The 23,893-nt window shown below is 45.5% G+C and overlaps 1 protein-coding gene across 1 annotated transcript in view; it reads left to right on the forward strand.

The window, feature by feature from the left end:
* lats2 (large tumor suppressor kinase 2) overlaps positions 1-22,655 on the forward strand; it is a 31,803-nt gene extending 9,148 nt beyond the window's left edge. Inside the window, exons 3-9 of the mRNA XM_036138943.1 lie at positions 10,451-10,583; positions 10,704-12,283; positions 13,556-13,783; positions 13,868-14,222; positions 14,379-14,561; positions 14,688-14,794; positions 17,025-22,655. Coding sequence (XP_035994836.1) covers positions 10,451-10,583; positions 10,704-12,283; positions 13,556-13,783; positions 13,868-14,222; positions 14,379-14,561; positions 14,688-14,794; positions 17,025-17,558 — 3,120 coding nt within the window. The 3' untranslated portion in view covers positions 17,559-22,655. The remainder of the gene's footprint in view (positions 1-10,450; positions 10,584-10,703; positions 12,284-13,555; positions 13,784-13,867; positions 14,223-14,378; positions 14,562-14,687; positions 14,795-17,024) is intronic.
* The last annotated feature ends 1,238 nt before the right edge of the window (positions 22,656-23,893 follow it).

Genomic DNA, 23,893 nt, shown 5'->3' on the forward strand with positions numbered 1-23,893 from the left:
CCGGGCTCACTATGAACGGTCATCTGCCTCGACCGACTGGGGTTACAGAAGACAGAGCAGAGACACAATAAGAGAGACAAAAAGCACAGAAGCACACATTGATCCAGTAATCTGTTCTACATTATATGGTAATAGCGGGTGAGCCGTCTTCTCTGGATGATGTCACAGCTAACAGAACGCCAGACCAGGTGTACCTACTATGAAGAGAAAAGAGAGGGAGCAAAAAGTTAAAAGCTGAAATGACGACAATGCTTAATTGAAGAATAGTAGAACTCTATAGAGTGAGAAAAATAGACCCTGATGTCCTCCAGTAGCCTAAGCCCATAGAAGCACATCCCCATAGGTAGGTCAGGGCAACATAAGCCACTCTAGTTATAAGCTTTGTCAAAAAGGAAAGTTTTAAGATTAGTCTTAAAAGTAGACAGGGTGTCTGCCTCACGGACCAAAACTGGGAGTTGGTTTCACAGGAGAGGAGCCTGATGATGTACCAAGGCTGTTGACAGGATGCAGACTATTTTCAGCTTGATTGACTTAGACTGGTGAAACAACGCGATCTTTTACCAGCGTTATGTAATCGACCCGCGATGGCACTGAGAACAGTATTTTGGAGTGGTTCTACTGAGAAAGGACTCCAAGTTGGTTCATTTCAGTGTCAGGTGAGGCGTTTAAAGGGAGGTCAGAGGAACCTAGAGACACTTTCAGGGGAAACCAGACCTTCTAAGACATGTCTAAATGTGCACTTTGTTCGTTGAGTCTCAAAGAGAGAGCGAGACTCTTGAAGGATAACAAGAAGGCTGAACATATGCAGGTAAATTTGCTCTAGAATTTAGACGGCTTTTTTATTACAACTAGCCAAACAAATATAAGAGTTTAAAATGTAAATTTCATGATAATTTTCTGTTAAAATATTGGTGAAACCCTGTTATACCGTGACTGCAGTCTCACACTTATAGCATGACGAACAATTACTGACGGAGATTGGCAGGAAAGCTTAAAAAAAAAAAAAGATTATAATTTTTGATTGTTTTAAGAGAAAACAGTCTGCTATATTAGCAGGGCCCCATGAAATGCTTTTATCGCTTTCCAAAATCCATTGAAATCTTTTCCCTAATTCCACTTTTACTGTTTTTTTTTTGTTTTTTTCGTTTTCTGAATTTCACTTTTTCCATTCTAATCATATTTCTTAGCACAAAGCATGTTTAAGAGTGATGAAAACTAATGGAACAAACCAATAGCCAAACATTTCCCTATTTACTGTTATTCTACTTCCACAAATATGACAGTGCTTTTGCAAAGTACCGTATTTTTCAGACCATAAGGCGCACCCAATCATAAGACACATTAAATATTCTTCCCAAGTGTGTAATATCACTCCGCTCCTTCATGTATACAGCTCTGTCCTGAGAGGGAGAGCTATCCGTCTCTGTAGGGAGGACAGAGTAGTTGGACAACACTTCCCTGTTTCTAACATAAGGCCAAAATAAGCGTAACTTTTATATTTAATTAACTTACTAGGTTTATTGTTGCTAGCAAGTACTCCCGCCGCGGGGATCCCACATACTTCTTTTAGAAGTGAGAGTTATTCTGGTATATTTTGGTTTTTCCCAGCTGTACGGTAACCATGCACTGTTGAGCCAATAACAGGTGAGCACCTAGCAGGCTCCCACCACACACCTGTCAGTGAGAGCAGAGAGGGACTGTGATGCTGCGCCTCCTTGAGACCGCCTACCTGGAGCAACTCAGTGTATCAAGCTCAATGTCGCATATAAAGCAGTTCAATGTAAAGAGAATGTAAAGACCTTCAGCATAACGAGTCATTGAACTGTGAGCGTAACGGTGCTACCTGCTAAGCTAACCGTGTGTTTTTTCTCCCCTTGTCCACTCGTCCAGCTTTTCATGGCAAGCAGAACGGTGCTCTGCCAGCCAGAGTCATGCCTGACATATTTGCTTTACCAAGGAAGGCTTTATGGGTATAAAGACACCCAGCCCTAGCCAGCCTAAGCATTGTTTGTTTATGCCTCCATCTTTCAGAGCAACATAGAACGGTCAGTAAAGGGAGAAAACCTCCCGGTCAAATTAAGCTAGCGCTAGGTGATAGTAGCTCGACACACTTCTGTATCCAGTTAACGGGCTCTGTGCACTGCTCCCGCTAACCACCACCACACATACCGCCAGGATTACCGGATTTTCTGGTGGAAACCCAGGCCCAGCCCTTGATGATTTGATTTATAGCTGTTCTGGTATTTATGTACAAACTGAAGGCAAACATGAAGGAGGAGGAGGAGGAGGAAGGAAAAAAAACACACAGACAGCAACAACACTAGCAGCAAGACTAGGGACCAAAACTGTTGTTACTTATGGAGAGCGCTGCAGGGCCACACAGCTACTGTGTAATGAGTGTGTGTGTGAACATGAGAGATATATGTGGGTTTTATATGAATTGTAAAACTTTAGTTGTGTGTCTGCCAGTTTTAAACCCAACTCTCAAATCAAAAGCTGTGTTTCATGATTTAGCCCTCAGTCTCTGAGAGTTTTTTTGCAGCCACTTTTTCAGTCAAAAGAAGCATTTGAGTGCTCTCCGCTCTTCGACACAACACAATACGACCCCCCCCCCCACCCCTCCTGCCAAGTGCATAGTGATTCGGTTATGTAACAAGTGTTGAAATCTTGATTCATCAGGTGGATTTCTCAACTGGACAGTTCGGCATTCCCTCTCTGTCCCCCTCCATCCAGCCGAACACCGAAGGAGTGGAGATCTGTTCTGCCCCATTGCTCACACCAAGGAGTCTGTGGGAGCCGTTCATCAGCGCTCACTCCGCCTCCTTTAGATTGGAGACGTTTAACCTGAGCACCTCTGAGGACGGTCTAGCCTTAAATAAGCACCGCTGAATGACGAATTTCACGTGTGAGCAGCAGTCGGTATTCATTTTGCAGCATTTTGTCCTTTTGGGAGGTGCAGAAATTAAAGCAAGCCCGGCATGTTTAAGGGATGACTAAGCTAAGTGATTAAATCACGGACTGTCCCAGCAAAATGCCGTTAGTGGAGTTAAGATCTGGTGCATCTGTGGTTAAAAGCCCTTGTGATCGAGCATGGTATGTGAAAAATGCCCCCACTCAGGCCCATCACAGCTCTGCAGTGAAGAAGAGGAGGAGCGGGAAAAATGTCCTCCGCTTATCGCACACAGAGACGTACTGTTTGTCTAGCGTGTGCTGGTTGTGGGACCTTTGTGCTGCGTCTTTATCTCCACATCTGGACTGACTGGGTACATCATTGGAGGATCTGGGGTTTTTATATAAAATGCTTTACAATCAGATGTAATGTTTGTTTTTTATGAATATAAAGAGGCGTTGCAGCAGCACACGGTTGCATAATGAGTCCAACGTTAATGTGGCCCGGATGCAGTTTTTGATAAGCAACGGATCTGAGACTGTAGTATAATAGCTAGGACCCCAGAGGGACGGTGGGTCGTCTGGCTTCGGCCTTCTTGGTCTGATTTCCCCCCTGAGGGCTGTAGAAATTCCTCAGTGGTTGATCTAAATCTCTGGTTAATCAGAACCTAGAGCAGGATTTCATTTTAAACTTTCTCTCCCTTCCTATTGTGTATTTTTTACTCTGGAAATCTTGAATGGCTCAGAAAGTTTTTTTTTTTTATATATATACGTCTGCTTGGACTCAGAGAAAGTGTCTGAGTTGATTTCTAAGTTTAGGAAATGGACCGTTCAGACACTCATACGTTACCCTCTGAAGCTCAGAAGGTACTCGTCAGCTCCTGATGCTTTTTAAATCTGCTTCTGTTATTGGCCATGGGCTGGTGTGACATTCTCACAGAATGGTATGCACGCTACCTCAGCGTTTCTACAAGAAACACTACCGAGATGCTGTTATCCCTCTATAGTCACCTATTGAGATGGAAGATGGCTAGATAGTGTTATGTCAACAATTGATGATGGCCATTATTGCTTGTCCGGCATTTCAGTCCTCCCCTACCTGGAGCTTTTGGGTTACATTTCCTCTGCTGGTTGACCTCCATGGGCAGCAGCATTGTGAATGGAGCCGAGCGAGGCCGGCCCAGTCAGTCCAAACAGGAAGGGACTATTCAATGGCAGCAGGGTGGACCAGTTCCTTCTGCTCCAGTCCGGTCACCACCCAACGCGTCGCCTCTCCTCCTCTTCCTCTGTCTCTACAGCGTCTGTCGGACTCCGCTGCAGGGCGTTTGGCTCTGTTTTTTCCTGTAGGCCCGTGTCTCTTGGATTGTTTTGTTGTCGTCTGTATTTGTCTGTTGTCGTTTTGATCAAAATCCTTTCAGCCGAGGCTCTGAAACGGCCCGAAACGACGGCGTCAGGGTATTACAGAAAATTTTAAAGCTAATGTCCAACTCGCTGTTATTTAAAGCAGACCAGTAGCAACTGTTTCTACTCCTATAACATTAATCCATGGTGCAAAACCTGAAATAAACGCCTGCTGAATTTCATTGTAGTTTTCAATTGATTGTTGTCCTTGTTAATAACGTTGAAAATCTTAGCCTTTTGTGATGGGTGGCAGTCCTCTAGCTCAGTTGTTCTGTGTTGGTTTGTGACCAGAAATATTTTCCTAAAACCAATGCGTCGTTGTTCACTGAGCTATTTTATACACTGGAGTGCTATTAGCCCGCTGTTAGAACGAGTCGCTTTGAAGCCACCAGCCGCCATATTGGTACTCCCTATTTCCCCCCAGTAACTAGGGAATACCTGCGCTACAGCATCGAATAACGAGGATTTTCTCATGTTCAGGGGGAGCTTAAAACTTTTAAAATGTCAAATGCCATATACTTTATGTTATGATCTAAAACAATCAAGTACTGAGAAAATCATGTGCTGAAATATTTTGCATTTTATTCATATATATATATATATATATATATATATATATATATATATATATATATATATATATATATATATATATATATATATATATATATATATATATATATATATATATATATAATCATATTTTTAATATGAATAACATGTAAAATATTTCAGCACCTAATTTCCAGTACTTGATAGTGTTAGTACATCCACTGACTGTAGAATTACCTGTGAAACGTTTTCACACAGCCAGAAAACTGCTTTTTGTTGCAAAGAAATCCTATGGGATTCTGTGAGAGCTAGGCGGAGCGACATACATCAGACTAGGGTCAGGTTAGTCCTCTAGCTCTGTTGTTCTGCTTTGGTTTGGGACCAAAAATAGTTTTCCTAAAGCCGATGCGTCGTTGCTCCATCCTGCCCACTTTGGTATACCTTGATGTTGGCACACCTGGCTGGCTGTGTGAGTGGATGCTTGCTAACTCTTAGAAATGCCAAATGTCCAGCAATCCGAAACGACTGCAGCCCATGGAGAACTTGCATCGTCACGTGGCTGCTCTTCTTACCCGTTCACACGCCTCCCACAGCCATCAGGCGCGTGTAAAACACCGGCCTCTGTCACTCCTCCTTCAGGTGCTCCTTCATTTTGCTGCCCAGCTCCCATCAGCCGTCCCGGTCTTTCCTGCCTTGTCCAGCTGCAGATTACATACCAATGTGGCATGTTACATAATCTTTTATCGTTTCCTTTTTTTTCCTCTTTTTTTTTTCTTTTTTTGAAGGAGGAAATGTTTTTGAGGGGGGATGAGGGTGGAGTTGGCATGCCGAACATTGAGTTGACAAGGAAATGCAGGAAGTGAAGGGAAGGAGGATGCGTCTAATAGATTTTTTTTTTTTATTTGTGTTGATTTTCCCCTCTTACCTTCTAGGTTAACCTTTCAGACATTTAGCTGCCTTTTGCAGGAAGAACCGTGGCCTGTCAGGTTCTCACTAAGCCTGATGTGGCATTCAGCGTACGATTTAACAGAGACAGTGGTGCTTTTCTGTCACAATAAACAGAACAGGACTGCGTGTTTGGATGTGGGTGAAGAGAACGAGGCATTCCTGGACTCACCCTGTAATAATGTGCAATACCTTAAATATCTCTCAGCACACGTTTCAGCTGCTGGCCTCCTCAGGAACTATGAAGACAGAGTAGAACCGCGCCGTACGGACCGGACCTCCTGGTGCGTCCCATCTGGGCTCCTGATTGGCCTCCATGTGGCTTTGATTTCCTGGGTCCAGAGCAGGAATGTGTGCCTGAACTGGGTCAGCAAGGAGAGCAAAATCAAAAACACTCTGGGAAATATTTTCCGGGGGGAAAACGCGGACTGTAGCTCAGCCCCCCCGTCTGTGCCCGTGGCATCTGCCCACCAGTACGGTCTGGGTATCTTCACCGCAGGCTGGTGATTACGCGTTTGGGATAAGTTGGTGGTCCGTAGCCCTCGGGCTGTTATGACCGGGGTGCAAATGTGGCCTGACGATTTTCAAATGAGAGCCAGAGAACGGGAGAGAGCCAATCCAGATTGGGAACGGTTTGAATTCCCGATTCCTGCACTGACGAATTTGAGCGACACGGATCACACCTGTCCACACCTGCAATGCTTCACCCAGGAGGTGGAGACGAGGAGCTGAGATGGCGGTTCTACTAACCTGGACCTGATTAAGGTCACATTGCAGATCTGTAAAAGATTCAAAGGGTTTCCTTCTTGATTCGCAGACAGAAGACGGCCGCAGCAGAGAAATAAGTTTTTCCAGGAATCTGACTGTATGCATTCCACTCCGTGTTGAGGATAAGGGTAAGGTGGGGATTCTGGTAACTAACAGTACACTAAGGGATCGTTAGTGTAGAAACCACAAGTATTTTGACTACAAAGCGCCATTTGTTTTAAGCAGTAGTCCAGAAAGTGTTACATAAGGAAGGAGCTTTGTTTCTGAAAGTAAAAATGCAAATGTGGGACTTTCAGGGATTAGTCAGTCATATTTCAGGAAAGACGTCACAGTGCTGCTGTGGGGCGCATCTAAAAGACTGGTGAAGAGGATTTTATTACTAAATCGTGTCCCGGCCTAATGTGTCCCTCCTCTGTGAGCTAAGTGGACTGCAAAAAGGGAACTAAAAGTAAGTAAAAATGTTCTCCAGATGAGTGTATTTGTCCTCGATTTGAGCAGGTAAAGCATTTTACCCCTAAAATAAGACAATTAGATATACTGCACTTGTAATATGATGATAGAGATGAGTTGTTGCTATTTTAACCTTGTTTCGTTGGCAAACCATTTAAACTTGTTTGCTCAAATCAAGGACAAATACACTCATTACAAGAACATTTGACTTACTTTTAGTTCCCTTTTTGCAGTGATGGTGGTTTGGCCAGTCCCACTCCATATGGCTTTATTAGAGATCTAATGTTCCAACCCCAGCTTCTGGGATGGTCTGCAGGCTTCTTCTGCGCACAGACAAAGACAATTAGCACTTCTGTCAAGGTACATGTCAGGATCAATAAACTTTTTAACTCAAGGTTAGCTTCCATCCTGAGAAGCTCTGCTTCACTGCAACATCCTGAGATCTGTAATTGATCTTAGATCACCTTTAAAAACGATTCCGTTTTAGACTGAAGGTCCAGTTAGTTTCCAAAACGACAGTATTTGATAGAGATGCCCTGAGGAGAGCTTTGTGGACGATCTCTGAACATCTCTCAAGTTCTCGTAAAGAAAATGTCTGCTGAAGTTGGTTCTGGGTCAGATAGCTTCTGCGGTAATTTCAAGGAACGTTCCCAAGCAGCCGCTGAAGTCCGTCTCTGCTGTAGCAGCCTGAAGGCAGCGCTGACCTGCCTCTATAGAACAGGGATACCCTGCTTCTTGATCACCAAAAGCAAATATGATGCATTTAGCAGAAACTGACACAAAGAGGACTGGTGATGGATACATTGCACAGATCAGATCCTTGTTTACACGCTTAAGAAACCAGTTTTTAAACTACTTCTTCAGCTGAGTCCAAGGTATATCCTTCCAGCAAGGATGTTAACACTTCTAGACGGCGTTATCTTTTTTATAAGGCCGAAGTTTTTACTCAAATGTTGGCATACAGTTGAAAAAGGGCATTGAGCTTCTTCTTCTTTTAAATAAGGATCAAATGCTGCATCGTGGTAATGCTTAAAGGTGATTAAATGAATCCTCATCAACAACACAGCCGTTGTTAGTCTCGCATCTTTCTTTTCTGTCCAATCCAGAAACAACTAGTAAACATTTCCCACTGTCACTGTTTTTTGTCACCCAGCTCTTTGTTTTTCTCCCTCTTTTTGCTGCCCTCCCACTCCCAGGCTTTTTGAGTAACTATTTAAACTTCTCATGTTCTTAGTGCTCCTACTTTAACGTTTCAAATGTGTAAAAACGCCTGAAGTCGTTCTCTTGACAGGCCCGTTAAACCGTTGAAACGGATATTCAGAGAGAGCGGAGCAAACGTGGCTGAAAGGACAAAATGTGACAGTACAGGGCGTCTCTGGCAGCCAACTCTCTCCTCGGGCCACGCAGGAATGCAGCAAACACAAACACACACACACACACACACACACTACACACAGGAAGCAGAGTATAAACACTGCTGTGTGAGCATGGCGAGTGTTGGGCTTTGAGATTTAAAGGTGTATGCCAGCGTGGAGGAGGACGGTACACCAGGGCCGCGCAGTGTACCGACACAATGACGGCCACTGTGCCCGCGCACACACACGCTTTACAGGAGGCGCAGAAAGGGCCTGGCCTCGGCATTTCCTGGCTTTCTGTGCCGACAACTGCTGCGCAAGCCTGCTTTTTAAACAATTTAGATCTGGTTTAGTTTGCTGCTGGCAAATGCAGGCCACCAGTCTGCCCGAGAAATGGCAGAAAGTTGGGTCAGAAAATGACTCCTCAGGGGAAAATTGCCTCCAGGCATCTTTCCCCTCGTTGTACAGAACAAAAAAAGGACCATGACTTTGTTTCTCCTTAGATATTCTCCCACCTATTTGTGTAATTTTACAATATAAGGTGTATATATCTCTGTTGATTGTGTATTTATTGCCTCTGAATGTTGGTGTATTTTAATGTTGGAGCAGCGCCTGCTGTTCCTGGCTGTGGCCAGCAGGGGGGCATGTGTGCGACTTTGTCCCAGCAGCCAGGCAGAGAGAGGTCTTCATTGAAACGTGGTTGCAGTGAGATCATATGCCATTGGAGGGGATTTCCTCACCTGGGTGTGGTCGCACATTTCTAGCTGTTTCACACTCTGCTTCTCTGTTTGTTTACTGTTGTTAAAGAGACATGAAAGCACGACTGCGCCGTTAACTCCCCCCGTTCCCAGCATGCCAAGACAGTCGTCTGGACATTCCTGTCAGCTTGTTGTAAGCAGCGTGGACAGGACACGGTTTTCCACATAAAAAAAAACGTTGAAGGCTACAATAAAAACGGCAGAATAACCCTAAACCCATTTGCATCTTTGATACGCTCAGAATCGTCATTTACGTTTTAGCAGGGCTGCTGTTATAGAAAAGCTGACAACCGCTGTTGTTTTTGCTGGAACAAAAATTGTCACAGCAAATGAATAAGACCAACTTATTTCGAGCAGCTACTGAAGGATCTTGCCGAGACATCTGGTTCTTGTGAAGGACGCAGAAAAGATGAGGAGTGATTGGGTTGCATAAAATGCTGTAATGCTGCCAGCTGACATTAGGTCTCTGAAACCCGAGCTTTCAGCTATTAATCAGTAATTAAAGTGAGGTTTTTGTAAAGTCATGATACTAATAAGGTTGTCTATGTACCAAAAAAAGCAAACAAGGGTAGACGTAGTCTTACAACAGAAGTCTGTTTCCTTCCTGCCTGTTGTGCTGGTGATCAGGTGGAAATGATCTACTATCTATCTATTCATCATCTGCATGTTGGAGATCTGGACGGCAGCACAGATGTGAGCTCTAAACGCCTCGCCTGTGGGTGTGAAACAAAAGGAAAGAAGTCAAATCTGTGCTGGTTCTGAAACTTGGTTTAGTTTAGCTGCCCAGCAAAGCCTTGGATTTTTTTCTGTATCACACAAATTAAGTCTATGAGGAGTCAAAAACATGTCCAGTTTATATCCAGAAACCTAACCTGATCAAACCAAGACGATCCAGCCGTTAAGACGGAGCCTGATTCCACTGCGTACGCTCCAGTTTGGCCCGAGTTGTATTAAAATACAGTCAAATTTAGGTTAAAATTTAGCCTCTCTTCTGAAACAAGCACGTGGCGACGGTGGACAGGAATGTAGCAGCTCCAAGCAGAGCCTGGTACAACGAGAGCGGTCGGCTAAAGAAACCGGCAGCAGGTTGAGGGGGGAGAGTCGCCGCTCATCAACATCTATTCCTGATATTGAAGTGGCGCTGAATAACCAAGTCTGTCCTGCAGACCAGAAAAAGATGAGTAAAACAGCTTCTTAGCACTCGGTTCAATCAGCAGGTCAAATATGTAAATGTCCATACAAACCTGAATCTGCACCCTAAAATATGTTGAGGGAGAACGTTGTGAAATGTTTCTCCATCACGAAGCGTTTTTGTTTGTGTGCGTCTTGCAGGAAATGGCGGTGCGGGCGCTGAAGCAAACTGGGAGCAGGAACATCGAAGCCGCCTTGGAGTTCATCAGTAAGATGGGTTACCTCGACCCTCGCAATGAGCTCATTGTCCGTGTCATTAAGCAGACTTCTCCCGGTACGAACACCAACAACACTACTGTCACTACTAACGTTGTGTCTCCTGGTCTCTGTTAATACTGCCACTGAACAGCATCGACTGTGTGACGTAACCACCGGCGTTTCTTTGCCGTTAAAGGAAAAGCCGGCATGCAGAACACCATGGACCACCGTCCCGCGTTAGAGGTCCCCAGCGAGGCAGGCGCCATGCCTCCGTATCACCAGATGTATGACGGGGCGGCAGGATACGGCCCCGAGAGCGACATGCCCAGAGGCTACATGGCCGCCCCTCCCGTCATGAACTACATGCTGCCCCCGTCGAGCGCCGCTCAGGTCCCCGCCATGGGCAACCCGATGGGTCGGCCCCCGAGCATCGGCAGCTACCCGCCCGTGATGCCCACCCAAAGCAACCCCGGCGGCGTCATGTACCCGCCAGGAGCGCCGCAGAAGGGCTACCCCGGCAGCATGGAGCAACACGGGCCCATGATGAGCTACAACGTCCCCGGGCAGCCGCTGCAGCTCCAGCCGCAGCCACCAGGGGGGCCGGTCCCGGGTCCGCACTACGACTACGGTCACGGCAGGCAGCACATGATGGAACCAGCGGGCTACGGCGTCAAGAGGACCCCGTCTTTCCAGAACAAGATGCAGCCGCCCCCCATGGGTCCCCCTGACGGCTACGTCAACATGCAGGGAAAAGGGCCCCTGGCTCAGAACGGCACCGGAGGAGGAGGAGGTTACCCGGCCAACCTCTACCTGTCCGCTCACGCTCACCCCCGCCAGGCCAGCCCCACGTCCCACCAAGTCCACATGATGTCCCGCTCCCCAGGCGGCGTGCCGTCCATGGGCCCCGAGTTCTCCGACCTGCCTCAGGGTCTGCTGACGCCCTCCAGAGCCAGCCTCAACCTGGACCTGTACGAGCACCACTGGGCCGGCCCTCCCGGTGCCGAGGGGACGCCAGCAGCCAGGCAGCCCCAGCCCCAGGGTCCATTCAGAGGGGAGGTACGCGTGCCCAGCAGAACGAATTCCTTCAACAGTCGCTCCGCCGCTCCCAGCGGCGTCAGACCGCCGATGGCTGCGCCTCCTACTGCTGGGAAGCAGGAGTCCCCGCTGGGCCCGCCCAACACCATCACCGCCGTAACGTCCCCGCCCATCCAGCAGCCGGTCAAAAGCATCCGCGTGATGAGACCAGAGCCCAAAACCGCAGTGGGTCCGTGCCATCCGGGCTGGATGACGGCTCAGGCGCAGGATGCGGTGGAAGGCCTCCCCTACATGCCGGAGGAGACTTACCCGCTGGAGGCCGCTCAGGAGCCCCGCTGCCCTCCTCCACCTTACCCAAAGAGTCTGCTCATGCCCGGGGCGGCGGGCGACCCGGGGGTCCTGGAAGGAGCCGGGGCGAGCGCGGCTGATGTCAGCAACCCCGCCGCCAGAGGAGCGCGCGGCGGCAGCGGAGGGAGCGGGAAGGCTGAGGACCGGCAGGAGGTTAAAGAGAAGCCCAAGATGGGCAAGGGGGAGAAAGCGGTGAAGGACAAGAAGCAGATCCAGACGTCCCCCGTGCCGGTCAGGAAGAACGGGCGAGATGAGGAAAAAAGAGAGTCCCGCATCAAAACCTACTCGCCTTTCGCCTTCAAGTTTTACATGGAGCAGCACATCGAGAACGTGATGAAGACCTACCAGCAGAAACTCAACCGGAGGCTGCAGCTGGAGCAGGAGATGTCCAAGGTGAGACGGCTAGACCCGCATCGCTGCTGAAGCAACAAATTCTAAAGAACCGACCAGATCCCTGAGAGATCAGGTTCTGCTGCTAGGTGACGGTGTTGGGAGACTTTTGATGAAATCTGCTTTTAGTTTGATAAACGTATCATACAGTAGCTCGAGAAACTATTTATAACCCTTATAACCCTTGGCCAGCGACAAACCAGTTTATATCTTATTGGTGTTTAGTGTGTTTAGTGCAACATAAAGTAGCGAGTAATTGTGAGGTGGAAGGACGCGGTTCCCAAAGTTTGTTTAAAAAGCAGTGCGGCAGACATTTGTTTCCAGCCTGCTATACGCTGACATCCAAACTGTAAATTAAGAGCAAAGGTTTCAGGGATTGTGGGGAAAGTTGTCAAGACCTTTTGAAGCAGCGTTGGGTCATAAACAACGTCCCAAGCTTTAAACACGTCTCAGAAATCGATCGTCTGAGCATGCTGAGGATGGGTCAGCCGCAAACCTACCGAGACGTGGCCACACACGTTCACTGACGGTAGAGAGCAGTAGTCATAGGAGCAGCAGTGGTGACTCTGGAGGAGCTGCAGGGAGCCTCAGCTCAGGTGGGAGACGCAGTAAACAAAACAGACGTGAGCGCTGCACTCTAGCTCTGCTAGATCAGTGCCAAGAAGGGGCTAATGCCAATGAAACGTCCTGTTCACGCCGTGTAGAAGAACGTCGTGCGGAAAACTAACGCGCATCTCCGATGAGTAGCTGGATGAAAGTAAGTGCTGGACAGTTCTGGACGAAAACCTTTAACACTGCAAAAACGGAACTAGAAATAAGTAAAATATTCTTTAAAATGAATGTATTTGTCCTTGATTTGAGCAGGTAAATAAGATAATTTGCCAATGGAATAAGATTTCTGCACTTTAAAATAGCAACAATTCATCTTTATCATCTTATTTCAAGTGCAGGATGTCTAAATATCTTATTTTAGGGGTCAAAATACTCATTCCATTGGCAGAAAATATTATTTACCTGCTCAAATCAAGGATAAATACACTAACTCTAAGAACATTTTAGTTTTTTTTAGATCTGTTTTTCCAGTGTAGAGGCTGAAAAAAAGTCTTGAGAGTGACGTTCACCTTCCACCAGGATGAAGGGTCTCAACATGAAGTCCAAGGAAATTCAGATTATGAATTCAGATTATGAATACTGTTGCAAACACTGCTACCTTTTGCCAGACCTTCCTCCCCTCCTGACGGTTGTTGATTTTTTTATTTTATTTTTTCTCCCCAGGCCGGCCTGTCAGAAGCAGAGCAGGAGCAGATGAGGAAGATGCTGAACCAAAAGGAGTCTAACTACAACCGGCTACGTCGCGCCAAAATGGACAAGTCCATGTTCGTAAAAATCAAGACGCTCGGCATCGGCGCCTTCGGTGAGGTGTGCCTCACGCGCAAGGTGGACACCGGGGCGCTTTATGCCATGAAAACACTGCGCAAGAAAGATGTGCTCAACCGCAACCAGGTGACCCACAGCACACGCGCTAGCTTAGACTCCGCCCTTTACAGATCCGTCGCACGGACGCTTGAACGGCTGTCTGCGTTTCAGGTGGCCCACGTGAAAGCGGAGCGGGACATCCTGGCGGAGGCGGACAACGAGTGGGTGGTGCGTCTCTACTACTCCTTCCAGGACCGCGACAGCCTCTACTTCGTCATGGACTACATCCCCGGAGGAGACATGATGAGCCTCCTCATCCGAATGGGGGTCTTCCCTGAGCATCTGGCTCGCTTCTACATCGCCGAGCTGACCCTGGCCATCGAGAGCGTCCACAAGATGGGCTTCATCCACCGCGACATCAAGCCCGACAACATCCTCATCGACCTGGACGGTCACATCAAGCTGACTGACTTCGGCCTGTGCACCGGCTTCCGCTGGACGCACAACTCCAAATACTACCAGAAAGGTGGGGGCTTTCCTTTGAACCACACCTCCGTGCCTTTTGTTTGCAGAGTCGTCTGCTAACCGCTTTTATTTCGTGTCAAATAATGAACCCAAGTACGACAAGAAGGTGTTGCTTTTTGTGTGTAAATCTCTTAAATCTGGCCCCTCCTGTCGCCAGGGAGTCACATCAGACAGGACAGCATGGAGCCGAGCGACTTCTGGGACGACGTGTCAAACTGTCGCTGTGGCGACCGGCTGATGACTCTGGAGCAGCGCGCCAACCGGCAGCACCAGCGCTGCCTGGCTCACTCGCTGGTCGGAACGCCCAATTACATCGCGCCCGAGGTTCTGCTGCGTAAAGGTGGGCGAGGATGAGGCGGAGGGCTGCTGCCGGTGGCATCACTGACGTTTCTGTTTAAAAGCAGTTTGTTGGTCGCAGAAGGTGGAGTCCTTTTGTTCACCGTCCTAGTGTGTGTGTTTTCTGCAGGCTACACTCAGCTGTGTGACTGGTGGAGCGTGGGAGTGATTCTCTTTGAGATGTTGGTGGGACAGCCGCCCTTCCTCGCCCCGACGCCCACCGAGACGCAGATTAAGGTCGGTGAATTATATCTTGAACAGCTTGTTTCTTCAACAAAAGTGAAGTTAAGGATCATCATCCGGACATAGTGTGGTTTTAAATTTAACAAGGACAGATGTTGGAAAAGTGATGTTAATGGCAGAGTTTAAAAACAAGGGGAGAATTTGTGTTAAAACAGAATACTAAAACATATCTGATGGAGGAATTCCATGACAGAGATATGTAGTAGGTGATATTTTCCAGCATCGACACACCGTTGCAAAGGTTAAACTGTAGCACATACAGTAAAAGTAAAAACTTAGGGTTGTGTTTAAAAAAAAATGTCAACTCTGAATTGATTCTGATAGTAATTCCTTATTAAATAAGATTGATTTAAAAAAGTTTAGTTTGCATAACAACGGTCATGTAATTCACGTAGCAGCTAATATTTTTAATACCAGTAATCCAATTTGAGATCGAATTGAAAAGAATTGATTCTAAATCTTGAGAATAGGAATCAAATCTGTTCTCTAAATTTTAATCGATACCCAACCCGACTCTTTACTCACACTATTTTGATGAATGTCTTATTAAAACAGACTAAATACCTTTACAACATGCTGATGGTTGCACGGGTGTTGATCTGATCATGAATCGTTTTCAGTCTCCTGGATGCTACGGTACACTTACTGAGCTATCGTGCATATTTTATATTAGCTCAAATTCTGTGAATAGGCTGGAGTTTTTCCACTGTTTAAATTGAATATCTCATATTAATTTTTACCCTAGAATGCCATATTATGAATACATTTGCAATATTTACTCGGTATTTATTTTTACTTTACTTTGTTAAAGTTGCTGTAGACCTAACTTTAGATTAGCTTTTTTTTTCTTCATTGCTAATTATTGTGTGTATTGCCACTGTTACGTCCGACATTCCCAATCATGAGACGATAAAGGAATTTCTCACCTTGTTAAATTTGGGCTTACGTGGCTGCATTTCTTCTAGAGTGGAATATTATATAACAAAACCACTTTAATGAACTGGAAAAACAAGAAGTCGTAGCACAAGGTTTCATTTGTTATTGACGTCCTCTTGGTTAATATCACTGATCAGGTTGACACGGCTGGCCGTCTGACCACTGTTCTCATCAGAAATTGTAGTTTTTGTTAAAGATGGCTGCTGTCCTGGGATGGATCTGCTTTTTATTTCCTCAGATTTTTTGGGGTCCTGGAAAAGCAATTCTATAAACGTATCTATCCAATATGAAACCGGTTATGTGGTTTCATAATGTGATCATTGTCCAGATGGAAGACCTAATCCTGTCCCAAGTTTTTAATCATCTAAAATCAGCAGCTGAGATGAAAGGGAACTACTTAGAAGGTCCGAAAACAGCTAGGAGCCACCCTGACTCAAGTCTATCATGAAATGGAACATTGCTGTGGACTGAGGAGGAACCAAACTAGAGCCCCTGCACAAAAATCAACTTTGAATTGAGACAGTATAACAAATTGGCAGAAGTGCATTAGGAGTCAAAGTGAGGCTGTTAAAACAATTCAACCTCTAAGCAGCTGTCCAGCATGACGGAGGTGGCATCATGCTGTGTGGCTGGTTTATTCCACCAAAGGGGTTGAATAATTTAGGGAGGAGTCTGCCTCCACATTCTGCAAACGTAGCTCAAATCAACTGTTGCCTGGTTGATACGTGAACAGTGTTGGGTGTTTTAGCAGGACAATGATCCCAAACACACAAAAAAACTGGTTTTGTAATGGATAAAGCTCCTGGAATGACCCGGACCTATGGACTATGGATGCAACTCCCAGATCAACTAGTTTAAGAAAACTCTACCTCTCATGTGTTACCCGTATTAAACCAGAAGGGCTCTGATGGCAACAAAACAGTTTCTGTTTTTGTTTTTAATGGTTATCTAACCTGTATTAGTGTGTCTGTCTATATTGGAGGCTGTGTGTCGAATTTGGATCGTTTGTGGTTGAGGGGAAAAGTCTCAATAAACTCAAAGTTGTTGAAATTTCTCTATCAAAATTCCTAGAAATCATCTGCCCTGGAGAAAACAGTTTAAATGCATCAGAGTAATAATCATGTAATAATCATGCCCACGGTGAGCGTATATTAATCACCAGCGGCGTGGTTCGTGTATTTTTATTTGTCCATTTTTTATTGAAATGTTCTACTTGACAGTGAGGGAAGTGCAGAGATTTATCCAACTGTTCTGATTTATCTGCTTTTGTGTACCTTCACTTTTGCAGGTCATTAACTGGGAAAGCACACTACAGGTGCCGCCGCAGGTCAAACTGAGCCCAGAGGCTGTGGACATCATCGGCCGTCTCTGCTGCTCCTCTGAGGAGCGTCTGGGCGCCAACGGCGCCGGCGAGATCAAGGCCCACCCCTTCTTCTCCGAGGTGGACTTCTCCAGCAGCCTGCGGCAGCAGCCGGCGCCCTACCGGCCCAAGATCGCTCATCCCATGGACACGTCTAACTTTGACCCCGTGGAGGAGGAGGGGGGCCCGGGGGCGTGGAGCGACAGCGGCGACAGCACCCGGGCCCTGGACGCGCTCTGCTCGCCGCACGGCAAGCACCCGGAGCACGCCTTCTACGAGTTCACATTCCGCAGGTTCTTCGACGACAACGGCTGCCCCTTCCGCTACCCTAAGCCCCTCGAGGCCAACATGTGTCTGAGCGTCCCTGGAGCCGCCAGCATGGGCCCAGAGGAGGGGGAGGATGCAAACGAGGAGGAAGAGGAGGGCGAGGCAGGGGAGGGCTGTGAGCCGGTGTTCGTATAGAGCTGCTTTACCTGCCGCCGCTCTCTAAGGTCTGTGCCGGCGCGCAGAGGCCGACGTGTGTAAAGCAGCCGCAGGACGGACGACACATCGCCCCCCTGTGGGCCGACTGCAAACCTCCTCTGATCCGGGACCAACAAACGCCGACACAGAGAACGAAGAGGCGGCAGACTCACAAGTCGTTCATGACGGGAATTATTCTCGGAGGACTGGATCTCAACGCCTCTGGTTCTTTCTTGGCCCCATTCCTTCCACCTTCGGTCTTACGGTCGATCACAAACGCCTGAAACACAGGAGCCGCTTCTTGTTCTGCCTGAGCTGCTTTACACTCGCGTTAGGGACTCAGCGATGTGGAGAGTGGAACCAGTTTACGTACCGAGCGGGCCTCCATCACAGCTTCTGCCAAATAAGCTAAAAAGACATTCATTCACACGCACACCCACGCTTACTCAGTATAACTCATGTTTGTGAAAAGCAGACGTGTTTTTGGGTTCCACCTTAAACCTTTTCACATGGTGCCACGTTAACAACCACGCACCAACACAAATTAGCAGCTGATTGTGAAGTGGAAGGAAATTGAAACGTGGCTTTTATCTTTTTTCAGGCCGGATGAGCCTTGCCACAGATTCTGTCATTGGTTTCAGGGCTGGACTTTGACTGGGCCGTTCCAACACACGTCCTGGGTACCAGGGACAGCGGGCCCTGAGGACCAGGATGGAGAACCACTCATCGTCACCGTTTCCATTGTAGTTCTGACTGGAGTTGACATCCCTGGCTTAGATAAAAAAGGTGAAATTAGTTTTCACCTAAAGGCTCAGCACACCTTTTTCCACATGGTTGCTGGGTTCCCTACATGGCTTGTAGCCAGCAGGCCTCTCTGCTTGAGCAAAGGCCAGATCTTTGGACTCCATAACTAAAACCACTGTATTTTATTTAAGGTAATCAAAGTTGAGGGGGAAAAATGATTAGATTTAGTAGTCAAAGATAAAAATCCTTCCACTTGACAATGATGCACTACTTTGTGCTGTGTGCCACCTAATGTCTATAAGTCTGTGGTTGTAACGTGATGAATTTGAAAGTTAAAGAGGTGTGAATACTTTTGCAAAGCGCTGTAGGTGTCCGTGTTAGTATTTTAGACACGTCGTCTCTGGCTACAGTCGGTGCAGAGATTCCTGAGGCCGTGTCTTCCACAGAAGTCGTCATTGTGAAAATGTATTCAAGGAAACAAAAGTATTTTTGCGCCATCTACCTGATGTAGAGAAACCTGCCTCGTTTTGTGCCAAATTAAATTCAGGGAGTCTCCTCCTCCAGACGTTGCTGGGACACACATTCTTGTCCTTTTTATCTTGACTTTGTCTAGGTTAACCTCAGGTTGGTGCTGACTTTGGATCAGGCCTAAACAAAAAAACAAAAAAAAAAAAGATAGATCTTGATCTGGGCTGAAACACTTCAGTGTTTTGTTTTCGCCTTTTTTTTTTCTTTTTTTTTTTTTGGCCAAATTTTGTCAAGACTAGTTAAGACAAGTTTTTCTCACAATGTTTAACTTTTTCTTCCTTTTATAAGGAAAAAAAAAGTAGGAAAACCTATGAAACAACCAGATTCAATGATGTTTAGACCTAAATATGTTAATGGCTCATAAGGATTGAAACTCTAGTCTACGAACACAGTAGAGATGCACCGATCAGTTTCTTTAAAAACTTTATTATAGGACATTTAAAAAACAATATTCTAGCCATCCTGCCATGAGGGATCTTTAATTATTTATACTGGGAGCAGAGGCAACGTCACACGGTGCGTTAGAGAGAGCAGTGAATGAAAACCGTTTTAAAAACGCTTCAGAAGCTAAACTCAAGCATGTTTAGCATCTTGCATCGGCGGTTTAGCACGGCTATTCAAACCCAGCATCTTCCCAGCCACCTGGGTCCACAGGACAAAACGGCAGCATCGCTGTTAGATGTTCAACCTTCACGGTATCTGCTGAAGGCACGACTCTCCTGCAGCCTAAATGACCTGCAGACGGGCCTCACTATGTCATAGAAAATGAACTCCTTTTAAATGGCTTCCTACGGCTCTGAAAATGGCCCATGTATGAGACTTCTGTTGGCGCCTTTCACTCATCCATAAAAAAAAAGATCAGATTTTTGATTTTCTACCTACCTGGACAGCTGTCAGGGCAACTGGAGCTGAAAAAGATCATCTGATTCTCAACAGCCAATGTTTTCTCGGTGCATTTCTAATTGCATATTCCTCGGTTTTAAAACTTTTTTTTTTTTTACTCAGGAGGAAATTGTTCCATCTTAGTTTGACATCGATGTCCTTCCTTGTGCTGAGAGGCGGCCTAACGGGGACCGAGGCCTGCTCGCACCTCGTCGTTAGGAGGACGATGAGGAGCGACTTAGAAATCAAAACGAAAACACGCAGAGAGATGAACAGCTCTTCAGCTACGCGGCAAAGATTAGCCCTGCCGTCGGGTCGCATCCTAACCAGCCTCCTCTACGTCGCCAGAGGCAGTCACGGAAAAAACCGAAGCGACGTGTCCTTACAACAGCCAAACATGTGACAGTGTGACTATGTGCAATACAAAATGACATGTATTTAGTTTTCTAAACACAAAATATCATTTTAAAAGTAAAAAAAAAAAACACAATGTACAAACTCACATATATATTTCTCTTTTTATCAGTTAGAACTCGCTGCTTATCGTTGTGGTTAATATTATTTACATCGTGTAATCGGTCCCGTTTTGTTGTGGTTTCAAAGCGTGTTTTAAGCTGCGTGCCTTTCTAACTGAACGTTGTAGCGCGTGTGGCCACTCGATGACGAAGCAGGCGCATACGGTGATGATGTCGGGTGTTTGGAGAACACGGGGCGGTCTAAGCCTCCGGCCTCCTGCAGCCGGGCTGGTCCTGACTGCAGGAGGCGAGGAGGGGTCGGCCGGACCCAGAGGAAGATGGAGCAGAAATGTTAGACGGTGTGGGTGAGTGAGGCAGGTCGGATTCGGAGTTATTTTTAGCCTTAGATTGCTTTCTCTAATATAGAAGGCTTCAAAAGGTTTGATACGTTTTCTATTATTTATCCAGAAAAGGCCACGCGTCGGTGTCGTTCTATCTCTGTATCTTCATCACAGAGCCGTGCCGTGTTTGTGTCGGGGGCGCTCCTCCTCACCATCTCGTATCGTTTTGCTGTTTGACAATCACCAAAATCAGTAAATGCTCTTTGTTTTTGTTGTTTTTTTTTTTTGTTTTTTTATGGGTTAAAACCAAACTGTTGACGCAAAGTTCTGGATTTCTCTCACGGTTCTGATCGGAGAGGCACAACTTTGATGGTTTGTGGAAACCGTGGCCTTACGATGTGTGACAGAAGAGTGTTTCGGTTTGTTTTGCGTGACAATGCTTCGATTTCATTTTTGTTTTTTTGTTACATATAATATTACTGTTATTTTTTATTTTTGTACGTGTGCTTTGTTTCCATCCTGTGCGACACAATCTTAAGACTGCCCTACTTTTACCCTGTTTTCTGAAGACCTTTTTGTCCGCGGCCGTTCTTGCTGTGGGGAGTCTGGCGGAGCATGCTCTGTTTCTCTGTGTTTACATGCAACAAACATTCCTCTCATGCTAATCCATAACTAAGTGTTCAACCAGCAGAAATCAGAGAAAATGAAGAGAAACTTAGCAGAATTCTAAAGGCTTGAGTTGTTAACTCTTCTGCCTTGTTTCATTCTGATTAAGACACCTGAGATGTATTTTTCTAAGCTTTTTGTTAATTCTTCAGTGACAAGATGGCTACACTTGAGAAATACACATTTGGCTTTTTTGGGTGGAGCCGTACTGCTCTTTATGGCCACACCTGATCTGGATCTTTGTCACCAAGATGCTGCAGCTCAGGGAGAGTGTTGGGACAACACGATGAAGGAAAGGAGTATTGAGAAAGATCTGGGTTGCGGTGTCGTGATTTCCTAGAATCATGGAGTCCCATTGTGAAGAACATGGACGGTCGTGGTGGGAAACTGAAGGAGTGCCACCCATAGCTTACATTGAATTGAGGCTGTTCTAAAATTACAGCCGGCAAGCCAGAAGTAACTGCTCTGGATAGCAGATGACAGCAGCTTGGTAGCTCGGCTAATTCCCCAGCTTTAGATACCATGAACGTCCCATAAATTCATTATTTCTACTCAACGTTCTGCAATGAGTCTCATCCATGCTTAGTTTCAACTCAAGCCTTGTTCCAACCCTCCATGTTTCTTGTTTAATTTGACTGAATATTGCTCGATTTTACATTTCATTTACCAGCCCAGCAGAACGGTTGCTACACAATAACGCTAATCTGAAACAATCAGTTCATTGCTGTTGTCTTTATGACTGTATTCAACACTTTTTTTTTTAGAAAACAAAAACAAAAAGCTGGACAGAATCCAGTTTCCTGCATGTAAACACAGTCAGCATTTCTCCATTTAGCTGCAGGGCAAAGTGATGTGTAACCCAAACCAATCAGCAGCATTATTACTAGTAACCAAAGGCTGCTGCTGCTGCTCTGTCCACCCCCCCCCCCCACTCAGTTTGCTTTTCAGTCATTCAGGACCAGTCCTGTGACGGCTACATTTCCAGTCTACATTAACCCGGACAGCCTTCCTCGTGGGCAAAAACGGCTTTAGAACGAGTGAATGCTACAAAGTGTGTGAGGAGTTTCCTGGATGTGTGCGTTCATTTGAGGTTTGAGTTATGGCTGACAATCTTTGATGGACTTTATGCTCTCTGATTTCCCTATAAGGCTTTTTTTATATATATATACCTTCAGTTTGTATCGATACTCTAAGGAGCTTCTGTTTTTCCCCCCTCCTTGGTGTTTGATACAATCTTGTTACTCTTAAGATTTATATTTATACAGATATACATATTTTTGTTATCTTATCCTCATTTTTTTCAAGTTTTCGTGCTAATGTTAAAAAACCATGAATACGCAGTATTATACGTGTAATTTTGACTTTTTTTTTTTTTTTTTTTTTTTTTTTTTTACATTTATGTATGAACTGAGAAATTGTAAAAATACTTTCAATGTCGTGGTGTGTAAAATGTATGTATAAATTAAATTAACCAACTTGGACACGAGTGGATTTGTATGTGAACCAAACGCGACACAGATGCTCCATCTAACCCCAAAATGGTTTTAGATGTATCGGTAAAAATATTCAGATGATAAACAAAATGAAATGATTATATTTAGTTGAGTTATCACATTAATGTGCAGGGCACACCATTCTGCACAGGCTTGTGAACACACAAATACAGTGAAAATTCATCTTGGAAGCGAGGCTCGTGCACTGATGCAAGCACTGGAATGCTGGCATATGTTAAACTATTTTGAAATAGTTAAACCATGTTCTTTGGAGCTTGGATTGCTGTGGGTGTGAATCGGTAAATGTACAAGAAGCTGTATACATGTAAGAAAGTAACAAAAATGATTCATACCTCCTGGTAGATTTAGATTTAAAGTATCATAATGGAGTAATCTCCCCGGAGTCCGGACTTGAAAGTGATGGACTGTGGAGGGAGTTAAAGATTAGGATGATAAGACCTTCCAACTTCAAAGACTTAAAGCTCATCACCAAAGATAAATTGTGAAATCATCAGCGGAAACATGCAAAACGCTTCTCAGCACTGATTTGAAGGGTTTGGTTGCTGTAATGCCAAATAAAGAATTTTCCATTGATTATTGACTTGGGTATTGATAATTTTCGACAGGCTATTTTTAGAAGCAGTACGAGAAAAGATTAGATCCTAACAAAAAGGTTGATTGCTCGGAGCATGGTCACGGTGGAGGAAGTAGAATGTAGCTGCAACAAAATCTCCACTCTTTCTTCCCGCTTGCGTACAAGCTAGCATTAGCCCTGTAGCACAGCTAGATGTTGCAGGAAGTAGCAAAATGCAAGGGTTTACAATAGTGTGCTCACTGATTCTCGTCCAATGCAGCGACTTGGATCGAGAGTAACTGTTGAGCCTTATGTAATCCTTGTTACTGATTTAACTTTATCAACAGGATACATGGCCATTATAATAAAGAATACTCCAGGAAAAAGCCACAGCCCAGCCAACAAGGCTGGGTATCATCTAGGATGAGCCGATTGATACGATTCTCGATACATAGCTCATGATCCAATACGATTGTCAATATAGCTCAGCTTGATTTGACTCCAACATCGATATTTATTACTTTCAAATTAATGCTTAAAGTCAGTCAATCAACAAAATACATACATGTTCAATTTATTTAACACTAATATATTAACAGGAAAATAAAGTGCATTTGGTTCAATGCATCCCCCTAGGTTGGGATATCTATTA

The sequence above is a fragment of the Fundulus heteroclitus genome, chromosome 7, assembly GCF_011125445.2.
Source record: "Fundulus heteroclitus isolate FHET01 chromosome 7, MU-UCD_Fhet_4.1, whole genome shotgun sequence".
In the NCBI taxonomy this organism is placed as follows: Eukaryota; Metazoa; Chordata; class Actinopteri; order Cyprinodontiformes; family Fundulidae; genus Fundulus; species Fundulus heteroclitus.